The following is a 12,500-nucleotide window of genomic DNA, read 5'->3' as shown; positions in this document are numbered from 1 at the left end:
GAAGTAGAGCGGATTAGCTATCAAAGGACATTTGTAGCTTAATGCGTGTATACGTATGAATCACGGAGAGCGAATTAGATATTTGTAGCTTAATGCGTGTTTATATATATATATATATATATATATATATATATATATATATATATATATATATTTATATATATTCTCAAAATGGCTATCTCTTCAATTTTCAGCAAGTGCTCTGAAAATAAGGCTGCTCTTTCATACCATTTACCACATTCATTGCGAATCACCACAGTTATCCAACTTACAGGTACAATACTCACTAAGTGGGTCAGTTTAATTATAGTGAGATTTAGCAGAAGTGGTAAAAGGTAAAATTGTCCTACCTCGATCCTCCTCGACGATAAGGCAAATGTCATGACCATTAGATCATGGTGTCTAGTGTATTTTAGTGTTTGTGTATGTGTGGGTGTGTGTGTGTATGCATGAAATCATACATGAATACACTAAAATGGAGATGGGATGATGGGGTGTTTGAATCCTTATCATTTCAGTAATTAGAAATTAATTCTGCATTTTTGTATCTTAAAAGGGAAACATTTATTGCATACATTTTGTAATCATACATTGATATACGCATTTACATTTCCATGCAAGCATGCATGCACATTGCTGAAGTGCATCTGTGCACACGTATGCAACCACATTGGTAACTTCCATATGCATTGACATCTTCATGCATGCATGCATCTTGTTGAAGTGCATTTATGCACACGTATGCAACCACATTGGTACGCAACTTCCATATGCATTGACATCTTCATGCATGCATGCGCTTGGTTGAAGCGTATTTATGCACACGTATGCAACCACATTGGTAAGCAACCTCCATATGTACTAACATAATGCATGCATGCATGCACCTTGCTGAAGTGCATTTATGCACACGTATGCAACCATATTGGTAAGCAACTTCCATATGCATTAATATCTTCATGCATGCATCTTGTACACAGATAAAAACTCACTAACTCGTGCATCCCGGCAGTGCATTCATGCACAGGTATGCAATTCCCAAAGAGGAAGCCAGCCACTTTCAAATCCATCATCTCACGTGGCAGAGACACTTAATAGACCCACGGAAACCAGTCATTAAGTCTTTAAAAGAATTCGTAATTTGCTTTGGAGACTGACTGAATGGCAGACTGACCCACTCTTGCGTGAGAACCATTTCAATTTTCTTCTTGTGTTTACAGTGACGTCACGAGGTCTTGCAGGATGCGCGTGTGTGTCTCTCTCTCTCTTTCTGGTGAGATCATTTCTTTTGCCTCATCAAGCAGCTGCTGTTGATGGACTTGCAAAGGGACTTGTGCATCTTAAGAAAGTTCGTTGACTTCGTTTTTTTTTTTTTTAATTGTGGGGTTTTAGGTCGATTAGTGTGATGCGGATTAAACGAGTTGATAAAGGAGGAGGAGGAGGAGGAGGAGGAGGAGGAGGAGGAGGAGGAGAGAGAGAGAGAAGCAATAACCTTTTAATGTTAATTATAGAAGAATCATTTTATGAGAGAGAGAGAGAGAGAGAGAGAGAGAGAGAGAGAGAGAGAGAGTAATAATCTTTTAATGTTAGTTATAGAAGACGCATTTTATGAGAGAGAGAGAGAGAGAGAGAGAGAGAGAGAGAGAGAGAGAGAGAGAGAGAGGTAATAATCTTTTAATGTTAATTACTGAAGGAGCATTTTATCAGAGAGAGAGAGAGAGAGAGAGAGAGAGAGAGAGAGAGAGAGAGAGAGTGGTAATAACCTTTTTACTTTAATTATAAAAGGAGCATTTTATTAGAGAGATAATAACCTTTTTATGTTAATTATAGGAGTAGTTTATGAGAGAGAGAGAGAGAGGGAGAGAGAGAGAGAGAGGTAATAACCTTTTTATGTTAATTATAGAAGGAACATTTTATTAAAGGTAGATAGACAGATAGATAGATAGAGAGATAGATAGATAGATAGATAGAGAGAGAGAGAGAATGTTCCTTTTATGTTAATCATAGTAAGATCACATTGTTATTGCTGTTGTTACAATTAGTTGTACTTTTTAAACTCACTCAGTCAAAACATCTCATTTTCTTTGTATATGTGAGAACTCACACACGCATACATAGTTATACTACTTCATGTGTTATATATAGTATGTATATGTCTGTGTATGTGCGTGTTGTTTGTGTGTATGTGAGCGTAGTCAAACGTACATACACGCTACCGGAGAAGTTTTTGTATAATATATTGACCTCAGAGTTAAAAGACCTCAGAGTTAAAAGACCTCAGAGTTAAAAGCACAAACTTCTGCTTCTCGCAAAGAAGTTTGCACTTCTGACATTACGACTTAAGTTTTACAGCTTCATAAAGTCTGCGAAGGCTTAACTGTAAAGCGATTATGAGGGAATTAACCGTTGTTTACCTGGTGAAGGAGAAGGCTTACAAGGTGTTGTTGAAGATCGACTTTTGCAATTTTTGGTTACCTGGAAGGTATAATTGGTTCCTATCTTCTCTCTCTCTCCCTCTTCACCCACTAGTAGCTAACCCAGTCTTCCTCTCTCTCTCTCTCTCTCTCTCTCTCTCTCTCTCTCTCTCTCTCTACTTGAGTGTACTTGTGTGTGTGTGTTTGTTTGTGTTTGTGTGGGAGAAAGGTAATAGGTTGAAATTTGTATACGTCCTCTTTGTAGTCATTCCTCGATTGGGGAAACGGTTTGTTATATGTATATATATATCTAATAAAAGGAGCCCATAAAAACACCAAAATGTAGAGAGAAAAGTACTATATTTCAGAGACTGCTGTCTCTCTCTTCAGGTATATGAATGAGAAAAGTTTACAGAAAAGGTGGTATTTATACCAAGAGATTCGTCCACAAGTAAGCCAATTTAGGTCACCCCCGCTGATAATCTTCCTTTAATCTTCTTAAGCGTTGGTTGAATGAACACTGCGTCGATGATATCTGATATCCAATTCCCTTTTGAGATGTTCATTACCTGCTTCTCTTTTATTAAGGCCGATTCCATCATTTGACTCTTGTACCGGCAGTTGCTGCTATAAATTACACGTGACATATTCCAGTTTATTCTATGGTTATGTTCATTTATATGGTTGAAAATAGCCGAGTTCTGTTGTCCATACCTAACTGACCGTTTGTGTTGTATTAATCTCTGGGGAAGTGATTTACCTGTAAATCCGATGTAAGATTGGTCACAGTCCTGGCATGGGATCTCATATACCCCAGAGTCTTTGGGAGATGTCTTTTGTTGGACGTTAATCAGGGATTTGGCTAAGGTATTTGGGTAGGTAAATGCAAAAGGGTTGGATTTCCCAAGGGTGTGAGTTACTCTCTTAATCGTCTCCAGGTGGGGAATTTTTATTTTATTGTTGGGTGTGTCTCTGGTCTTGTCTTTAGGTGGTCGGTAGAAAATTACGTTTGCTTTTTGAATTGCTTTCTCAATTATATGGTCAGGATACTTTAAAGATGAAAGTTGCTTGCGAATTAGTTCAAATTCTTTTTCCAGGAAATCTGGGGAACAAATTCGTAAGGCTCTTAAGAATAGGTGTTGCTAGCTTACACCTATCTTTGATAGTATTGTCATGATAGCTAAAGTAGTGAATATGAAAGTGAGAACGTTGGTTTTCTGTATATGGTAAATTTGTATTCTGTCGTGTCTCTGATTATGAAAACATCAAGAAAAGGAATTTTGTTGTCTGTTTCCCATTCAACTTTAAATTTGATGCTGGGCACTAATGCGTTTAATTTTGAGAGGAATTCATTAAAATTACCCCACTTATTATCCCAAAATGTTAGTATGTCATCCACGTATCTCATCCACAGCATGTTTTTGGGTTTTATTGCATTAATTACTGTAGTTTCAAAGTATTCCATGTACAGATTGGCACTTGACAAAATAATAAAGTTAGTTGAATTATGTGCATCTAATAACGTATTTTCATTCGGGGAATCATTCTACAAGCAAAAATTTGGGTGTAGTATGGGTAGTCCTTTAAGTCCTATTTTAGCCAATCTGTACATGGAATACTTTGAAACTACAGTAATTAATGCAATAAAACCCAACATGCTGTGGATGAGATACGTGGATGACATGACCTAATAACATTTTGGGATAATAAGTGGGGTAATTTAATGAATTCCTCTCAAAATTAAACGCATTAGTGCCCAGCATCAAATTTAAAGTTGAATGGGAAACAGACAACAAAATTCCTTTTCTTGATGTTTTAATAATCAGAGACACGACAGAATACAAATTTACCATATACAGAAAACCAACGTTCTCACTTTCATATATTCACTACTTTAGCTATCATGACAATACTATCAAGATAGGTGTAGCTAGCAACCTATTCTTAAGAGCCTTACGAATTTGTTCCCCAGATTTCCTGGAAAAAGAATTGGAACTAATTCGCAAGCAACTTTCATCTTTAAAGTATCCTGACCATATAATTGAGAAAGCAATTCAAAAAGCAAACGTAATTTTCTACCGACCCCCTAAAGACAAGACCAGAGACACACCCAACAATAAAATAAAAATTCCCCACCTGGAGACGATTAAGAGAGTAACTCACACCCTTGGGAAATCCAACCCTTTTGCATTTACCTACCCAAATACCTTAGCCAAATCCCTGATTAACGTCCAACAAAAGACATCTCCCAAAGACTCTGGGGTATATGAGATCCCATGCCAGGACTGTGACCAATCTTACATCGGATTTACAGGTAAATCACTTCCCCAGAGATTAATACAACACAAACGGTCAGTTAGGTATGGACAACAGAACTCGGCTATTTTCAACCATATAAATGAACATAACCATAGAATAAACTGGAATATGTCACGTGTAATTTATAGCAGCAACTGCCGGTACAAGAGTCAAATGATGGAATCGGCCTTAATAAAAGAGAAGCAGGTAATGAACATCTCAAAAGGGAATTGGATATCAGATATCGTCGACGCAGTGTTCAATCAACCAACGCTTAAGAAGATTAAAGGAAGATTATCAGCGGGGGTGACCTAAATTGGCTTACTTGTGGACGAATCTCTTGGTATAAATACCACCTTTCTGTAAACTTTTCTCATTCATATACCTGTAAGAGAGAGACAGCAGTCTCTGAAATATAGTACTTTTCTCTCTACATTTTGGTGTTTTTATGGGCTCCTTTTATTAGATGGAATTCTGTTGTTACAGAACATTTTTACCAGTCGTATATATATATATATATATATATATATATATATATATATATATATATATATATATATATATAATATATATCTATATCTTATATATATACTATAGTATTATATATAGATATAGATAGTATATATATAATATATATATATATATATATCTATATTATTAAAACCTTAATTCCACATTATTGTAATTATTGTACATATTTTGCCTGACTGTTTTCCCCTGTATACCACTTTCCATTGTCCTTTCCCAGAAACTTGTTTGTCTTGTTTCACACTCCTTGTTCTTACTTGCTCCTCCCATCCTAAATTTCTTCGACCCCTAAATGTAATTTTGAATCAGTCTCCACTCAGCAACTAAAACCAAGGACTTTGGTGTCCGGCAGGGAAGCAGTCCACTTTATTGTGATGTATCTATAAGCTAAGTATAAGTGATATTGTTGTAAGGGTTTAATAACGAATTGCGCTTGGTTTCAAGTGTTCTTAATTTCCAGTCTGATTACTTTTCGAGGCGTGGTTGTCATTTGTCATTTATTTTGTCCCATTGTGTCATTCCTGTCCTTTATGGCATTTGTGTCTAATTGTAATGTTTTGTAAATAATTTTTGCATTATTATATTTAAATCTTGTTTGATCGTATTCTCATTCAAATACCTTTATTTTGTATTATTATGGTCCATTGAACCCACCTGCTAAAATGGTAAATTACCCTTCTCTCTCACAACTGTAATATATATATATATATATATATATATATATATATATATATATATATATATATATATATTTTATGGGATAGATTATCTGGTATATATATAGTATATATATATTAATATATATCTATATATATACATATATACATACACACACACACACACACACACACACACACACATATATATATATATATATATATATATATATATATATATATATATATATTAATATAAAATAGATGTATATAAAAGAACAGCAAAAGGACAGAAACTGTATACCTACGAAGCATGTTAAGTTATAATGAATAATAAAATATAATTGTAATTTATTCTGAAAACAGAAGAAATACATTATCACATTCCCCTGTGAACGTTTTGAATATATTTCCTAGTTCGATTTCAAGATTGAATATATTTTAATAATAGAAACTAAAAATGATATTAAGACGTTTGTCTGACTAAACCCCTTACAACCGAATATCTTAAAATGCAAGGCTGGCATTTGTTGTAACTTGTCCATGACATTTGTTGAGCAGTACTGTTTGTTACGCATTTATTTATTTATTTATTTATTTCCTTTGGAGGGCCAAGTCGCAACAGGGTCTAACCGCGAAGGTCAAAATCGTGCTAGAAGTGAACTGTACAGTTTCTCACGGTGTGTAGTTCGTTTAGTTACAAATTAGGTCAAAGGTTATTGCTTTGTTATGGTTTTAATTGTTCGTTCGTCTTTTGAAAACACGCACATACGCACGAACGAACATACACGCACGCGCGCTCACGTACGCAAATGGAAATATCGCATTTCATATCTTTTCCGGGTAGAGTTCGTCCACTTACAAATTAGGTCAAAGGTTATATATTGATTTTTATGAATTTAATCACTCGTTCGCCTTAAAAAAAAAAACACATACACGCACGCACGCATGCACACGCACGCAAATGGAAATCTCGCATTTCATATCCTTTCCGTGTAGAGTTGCAAATTTGGTCAGAGGTGCTGTTTTTTCATGAATTCAATCACTCGTTCGTCTTATAAAAACGCATAAACAAACAAACACATTCGCAAGCGCGCGCACGCTAATGGAAATCTCCTCATTCGTATCTTTCAATTATAAGACTTGAGAATTCGCTATCTCATTCTGTGTTCCCATTCTCTCCTGATCATCATCAAAATCGCTCTGATAGTGATAGTATCCTTAATGATACTAGTTAAATACGTAATCATCGCTCTAGGAAAAATTGGTTAAACCTCAAAACGATTCTATTAATGACTGACCATTAAAGTAACCACAAGAGCAGAACAGAATTTAGAATTTGGGCCAAAGGCCAAGCCTTGGGGCCTATGAGGTCATCAGCGCTGAAACAGAAATTAATAGTAAAATGGCCTGCATTATGAATCATTTGTCAGGAGAAGGTTAAGGAAAATAAGATGAAAGAAAGAGAATACGAACGGAGGTATTGTAAAAAAGGAATGGAAGGGGTTGTAGCATCAAGGGGCCTAAGGAAGGGACGCTGCAAGGAACCGTGAGTGATGCCTACAGTGCACCGCATGAGCTGCACTGAGGGCACGACTTCCCAAGAGACTCTTAGATGCCAAGTCATTCGACTATTTCAGAAACTGCGGGGTCCTTGACATTACCTTTGAACGGTCGAGCGGAAGCGAATGTTGGTCCCCAGCCTCCTCCTCCTCCTCCCCCTCTTCCTCCTCCTCCTGCTAGGAAGACCAAGAAGAAGACGAAGAGCCAGCAGAAGGCGACGCAGGGCGCTTGCAAGCGCTGGAAGTGAAGGAACCTCATAGTCGTTGGACACCGGCCGCAAATTGGAGATCACTCACGCCACCTCCAGCCTCTTCGAGAAGGACTCTCCTCGCATCTGATTACCTGTTCTTGTGACACAGCTTCATTTTCTTTGCTCTGAGGCCATTTTGTCAATAAATCCACAGTGGGTTTTCCTGTCAGAGTCAAGAATTTTTTTTCTGTCAGAGAGCCAAGAATATTTACAGAAGAACGTTCTGTCAATTAATTCACTGTGTTTTTTCTGTCAGCGGGCCAAAAATATTTACAGGAGAAAGTTCTGTCAATAAATTCACTGTTATTTTTCTGTCATTGAGCCAAGAATATTTACAGAAGAAAGTTCTGTTAATAAGTTCACTGTGGTTTTTCTGTCACAAGGCTGGGAATATTATACCTGAAGTTCAGGCTACGATGCGGTTCTTACTGACGCTAATTTCGAAATTTTTTTCAAACCTGGAGATATATAGAGATACTGTTTAGAAGTTACTGAAAATTATTGAATAAGGAAATTGATGGATATTATATTTCAAGATATTGTTATCTGATGTTCAGGCTACGATGTGGTTCTAACCGACGCTAATTTCGAGATGTTTTTCAAACTTGTAAGTATATAAGAATACTCTTTATAAGTTACTGAGTAAAACAATTAATGGGTATTATCTTTCAAGATATCATTTTTCAAACCTTTAGATATATAAGGATCTTCTTTATAGGTTTTTCAGAAAAGATATTGATAGGCATTTTGTTTCTTCTTTAAAGACAGTCTTCCTCGCATTGTTTCATTTCAAGTTTTACATGCAGACTTTTTTTTTCTAGTTTCATACATTCCTGCGATAAGAGAAAAATTCATCTACACGAAGATTCGTAACGAAAAATAAACCGTTGTTCTTAATTCAAAACAAAAGACGAACGTTTATTAATTCAGGCAGGCAAACAATTAATTATTTTTCGAATTTTACTGAATATAATTCACTTCCTTCTAGAGATGATATTGGTATATTGGAATTAATTCAATGATATTTACGTTCCTGCAACACCTGATATTAATCGTCCACAAGAATCCTCTGAGGTAAGTTATTATTATTATTATTATTATTATTATTATTATTATTATTATTATTATTATTATTATTATTATTATTATTATTATTATGTGACAAGCCTATCACAGGGGCCATTGACTTGAAATTCAAGCTTCCAAAGAATATTAAGGTGTTCATTAAAAAGAAGTCAGAGGAGGCCAAGGGAAATACAGAAAGATGAAATATTTAGATTATTATGCTGAACTGAACCATTATTATTACAGATATGGACCGCTCTTAGTTTTGGTTTGGTAATAAGCCTTTATAATTGGTTTCCGCAGTTAGGGAAGAGCTTTCTTAATAAGCTTTTAAGGAAATGAGTTCCATATGATATTATCACCTCGGGTTGCGCATTCTTTGCGTCAAGCCTTAACACTCTCACTCGTACCAAGCTGGACGAGGAGATACGTGGAACTGGATTTCTCCGAGAGAGAGAGAGAGAGAGAGAGAGAGACGAGTAGACCGAGAGAGAGAGAGAGAGAGAGAAGAGAGAGAGAGAGAGAGAGAGAGAGAGAAGGAAGGTAATGCTTGCATACCTAATTACAGGATCATCTGAAGAGGGAAGACAGAGAGAGAGAGAGAGAGAGAGGTAGGAGAGAGGGAATGTTGTTTTTTGCGGGGGATAGGGGGGGGAGGGCCAACCTAAATGCAAGATCATCTTGAGATCGAGGAGCGCAGAGAGAGAGAGAGAGCTAGAGAAAGGTTTAATGCTTGCATATTTAAATACAAAACCATCTTGAGAGAGAAAGACAGAAAGAAAAGAAAGAGAGAGATAGATAGATAGATAGAGAGAGAGAGAGAGAGAGAGAGAGAGAGAGAGAGAAGGAAGGAAATGCTTGCATACCTAAATACAAGATCAGATCATCTTGAAAGAGAGAGAGAAGAGAGAGGGGGGGGGGGAGAGAGGAAAGGGAGGCAAATGCTTGCATATTAAAATACAAGAATCATCTTGAGGAGAGTAGAGGGGAGAGAGAATGGAAGTTAAATGCTTGCATACTTAAAACAAAATCATCTTGAGAGAAGAGAGAGAGAGAGAGAGCAGAGAGGATTGAGGAGAGAGAGAGAGAGAGAGAGAAAGACAGAAAGTGGAGAGAGTAAAGGGAGGCAATGCTTCAATTAATACAAGATCATCTGGAGAGAGAGGAGAGGAGAAGGAAGTTAATGCTTGCATACTTAAATACAAAATCATCTTGAGATGACGAGAGAGAGAGGAGAGAAGAGAGCGGAGAGATGAGAGAGAGAGAGAAGAGGAGAGAGAGATGGGGGGGGGGGGAAGAGAGTCAAGAGGAAAGGGAGGCAATGCTTGCCATATTTAAATACAAGATATCTTGAGAGAAGAGAGAGAGAGAGAAGGAAGAATGCTGCATACTTAAATACAAAATCATCTTGAGAGAGAGAGAGAGAGAGGAGAAGGAGACGAGAGGGAGAGGAGAGAGGGAGAGAGAGAGAGAGAGAGTGAGAGGCGATTAAAGGGAGCTAATGCTTGCATATTTAAATACAAGATCATCTTGAGAGAGAGAGAGAGAGAGAAGGAAGTTAATGCTTTGCATACTTAAATACAAAATCATCTTGGAGAGAGAGAGAGAGAGAGAGAGAGAGAGAGAGAGAGAGAGAGAGAGAGAGAGAGAATTACAACCTTTATTGAGCCTTGCAAATATAATTCACACCCGGGTAGGTAACTATTATCATATTATATTTTCATTTCAATGACATTTATGAAAAAAAAAAAAGGCCGATTCCAGAACGTTGCTTTTTCTAATACATGTTTTTTTTTATAACAAGCACAATTCTTGCTGTTCTCGTCAGTTTTCTAGAAAACATGAGGAAACAAAACATTAACAAATGATTCATGTCGAGGTCAGCTGTGTCATATGGAAATGTCGAAACGAACATATGACTAACTTGGAGTTCCATTGTGGTTACTAATTTAGAGGAATTTCAGAAACGATATTATTATTATTATTATTATTATTATTATTATTATTATTATTATTATTATTATTCATTCGTAGATTGTTTTTACTTTCTTCTGGTCACAAATTTGGTTTTTCGTCTTTATTCCGATTATTTTTTTTATATATATTTTGTCCATAAACTATCCCAATCCAGACTGAACGAATGGTTTATATTTATTATGCATGCATATACATATATATATATATATATATATATATATATATATATATATATATATATATATATATATATATATATATATATATATATATATATATATATATATAATGTGAACGCATTTTCTTGAAATAGGGAAGCCGACCATTTATTACGCCCGCAATAGAATGATAAAGAGGGAACGAGTGTGGTTGTGGATCCCTTGGTGGAGGAAATATTTGGTGAAACTGAGATGGAGAGAGGAAATAAATTTATGGAGCAAATAAAGAAAAGAGAATTATTTGAAGAAAGATAGAGAATTATAGAGTCAGTCAGACAGATTCTCCGCAGTCAATTAGACAAGTTTGTCGCAAACGTAGTATATTTTTCTGTCCAAACATATTGAAGTTCACTTTCAGACGGCCGAGCACTTTAATAAACCAAACATGAATTTTGCACTTTTTCAACTCTAGTTAATTTTCTCAATTTGTGATACAATATCAAAGTTTAGGAAATCACGTCCTTTAACTTATCTAAATTAAATATACAATCATCACTCGAGTTACGAAGCGTTTTCACTGAATAATGTTTGTAAACTATTAAATTTCTCACTATCTGTATCTTCAGCGACTGCCGTAATGTAGTACAAGGCATGTGAGGAGGAAAGAGAAGAGGGCAACCACTTCTTCCCTCTACGACGCCTGATGGGTCACTATCGCACGCAAAACGTCTCTCCTCCATATAACTCGAAGCCGTGTTCGGAATCCTGCTCTCGAGAACAGAACAGATTCCCAAATCACTTCTCGTTTAGCTAATGAGCATACGTTAAAATGAATACTTCTTAATGAACTGTAATGATTTAATGATCAAGATACGCATGCCTGTGAAGTATTATTAGGATACGAGAGGAATAGGCGAGAACTTAGTCTCTAGTTCGTGCCGAATGCAAGGATTCGAACGCCTCGATGGAGTCTTTGGTGCCGGCGCGTGGCGGTTTTGCGAAGGGACGCCAGGTGTGTTGGCGGTCAGTAGCCACTCAAGGACCTACCTGTTCATTACCGATGCTTTGATTGCGTGACCACTTTTTTTTATTTATTTTTTTCCTGGTAAGTATGACTTAGATGTAGTTTATAACGTGACATAATTTTAGATATTATGGGGGACTACATTCAAATGTCTAGTGGTTTGCTTTACATTTATTTTTAGTAGTAATTTCTTAAATAACTGTAGCTACCTTTCAATGGCTTAAAATATTGAGAATATACTCTTTATTGCTTTTAGTAATTTTTTTTAGATAACTGTACTTATCAGCAGTTTAGAATATTGATATGAATATATTTTATATATAAAATATCTCTCAGTACGATGGATTATTTTAGTTTCTTAAATAACTGTAATTTTTTGTGGTTTAAAATACTGATATGATTTTAATGGTAGGAACAGACCTTATAAGAAAATATTTGTTTATATAAAATATTTCTATATCAATACAATGGAATTATTTTAGCAAATGTCTAATGGTCTTCATTATAACTGTCCTTTAATATGTAATTCGCGGCGTTAACTTATACCTCTCGTGACAGCCTTGTGAG

General features: G+C 35.9%; 1 protein-coding gene across 1 annotated transcript in view; it reads right to left on the bottom strand.

The window, feature by feature from the left end:
- The window catches only part of LOC135202810 (mucin-2-like), a 29,689-nt gene extending 21,972 nt beyond the window's left edge, over nucleotides 1-7,717 (bottom strand). Inside the window, exon 1 of the mRNA XM_064232271.1 lies at nucleotides 7,561-7,717. Within this exon, the coding sequence (XP_064088341.1) occupies nucleotides 7,561-7,717 (157 nt within the window). The remainder of the gene's footprint in view (nucleotides 1-7,560) is intronic.
- Nucleotides 7,718-12,500: the final 4,783 nt, after the last annotated feature.

The sequence above is a fragment of the Macrobrachium nipponense genome, chromosome 33, assembly GCF_015104395.2.
Source record: "Macrobrachium nipponense isolate FS-2020 chromosome 33, ASM1510439v2, whole genome shotgun sequence".
NCBI lineage: Eukaryota > Metazoa > Arthropoda > Malacostraca > Decapoda > Palaemonidae > Macrobrachium > Macrobrachium nipponense.
The sequence above is the reverse complement of the archived record's forward strand: the minus strand, read 5'-3'. Positions and strand labels throughout refer to the sequence as shown.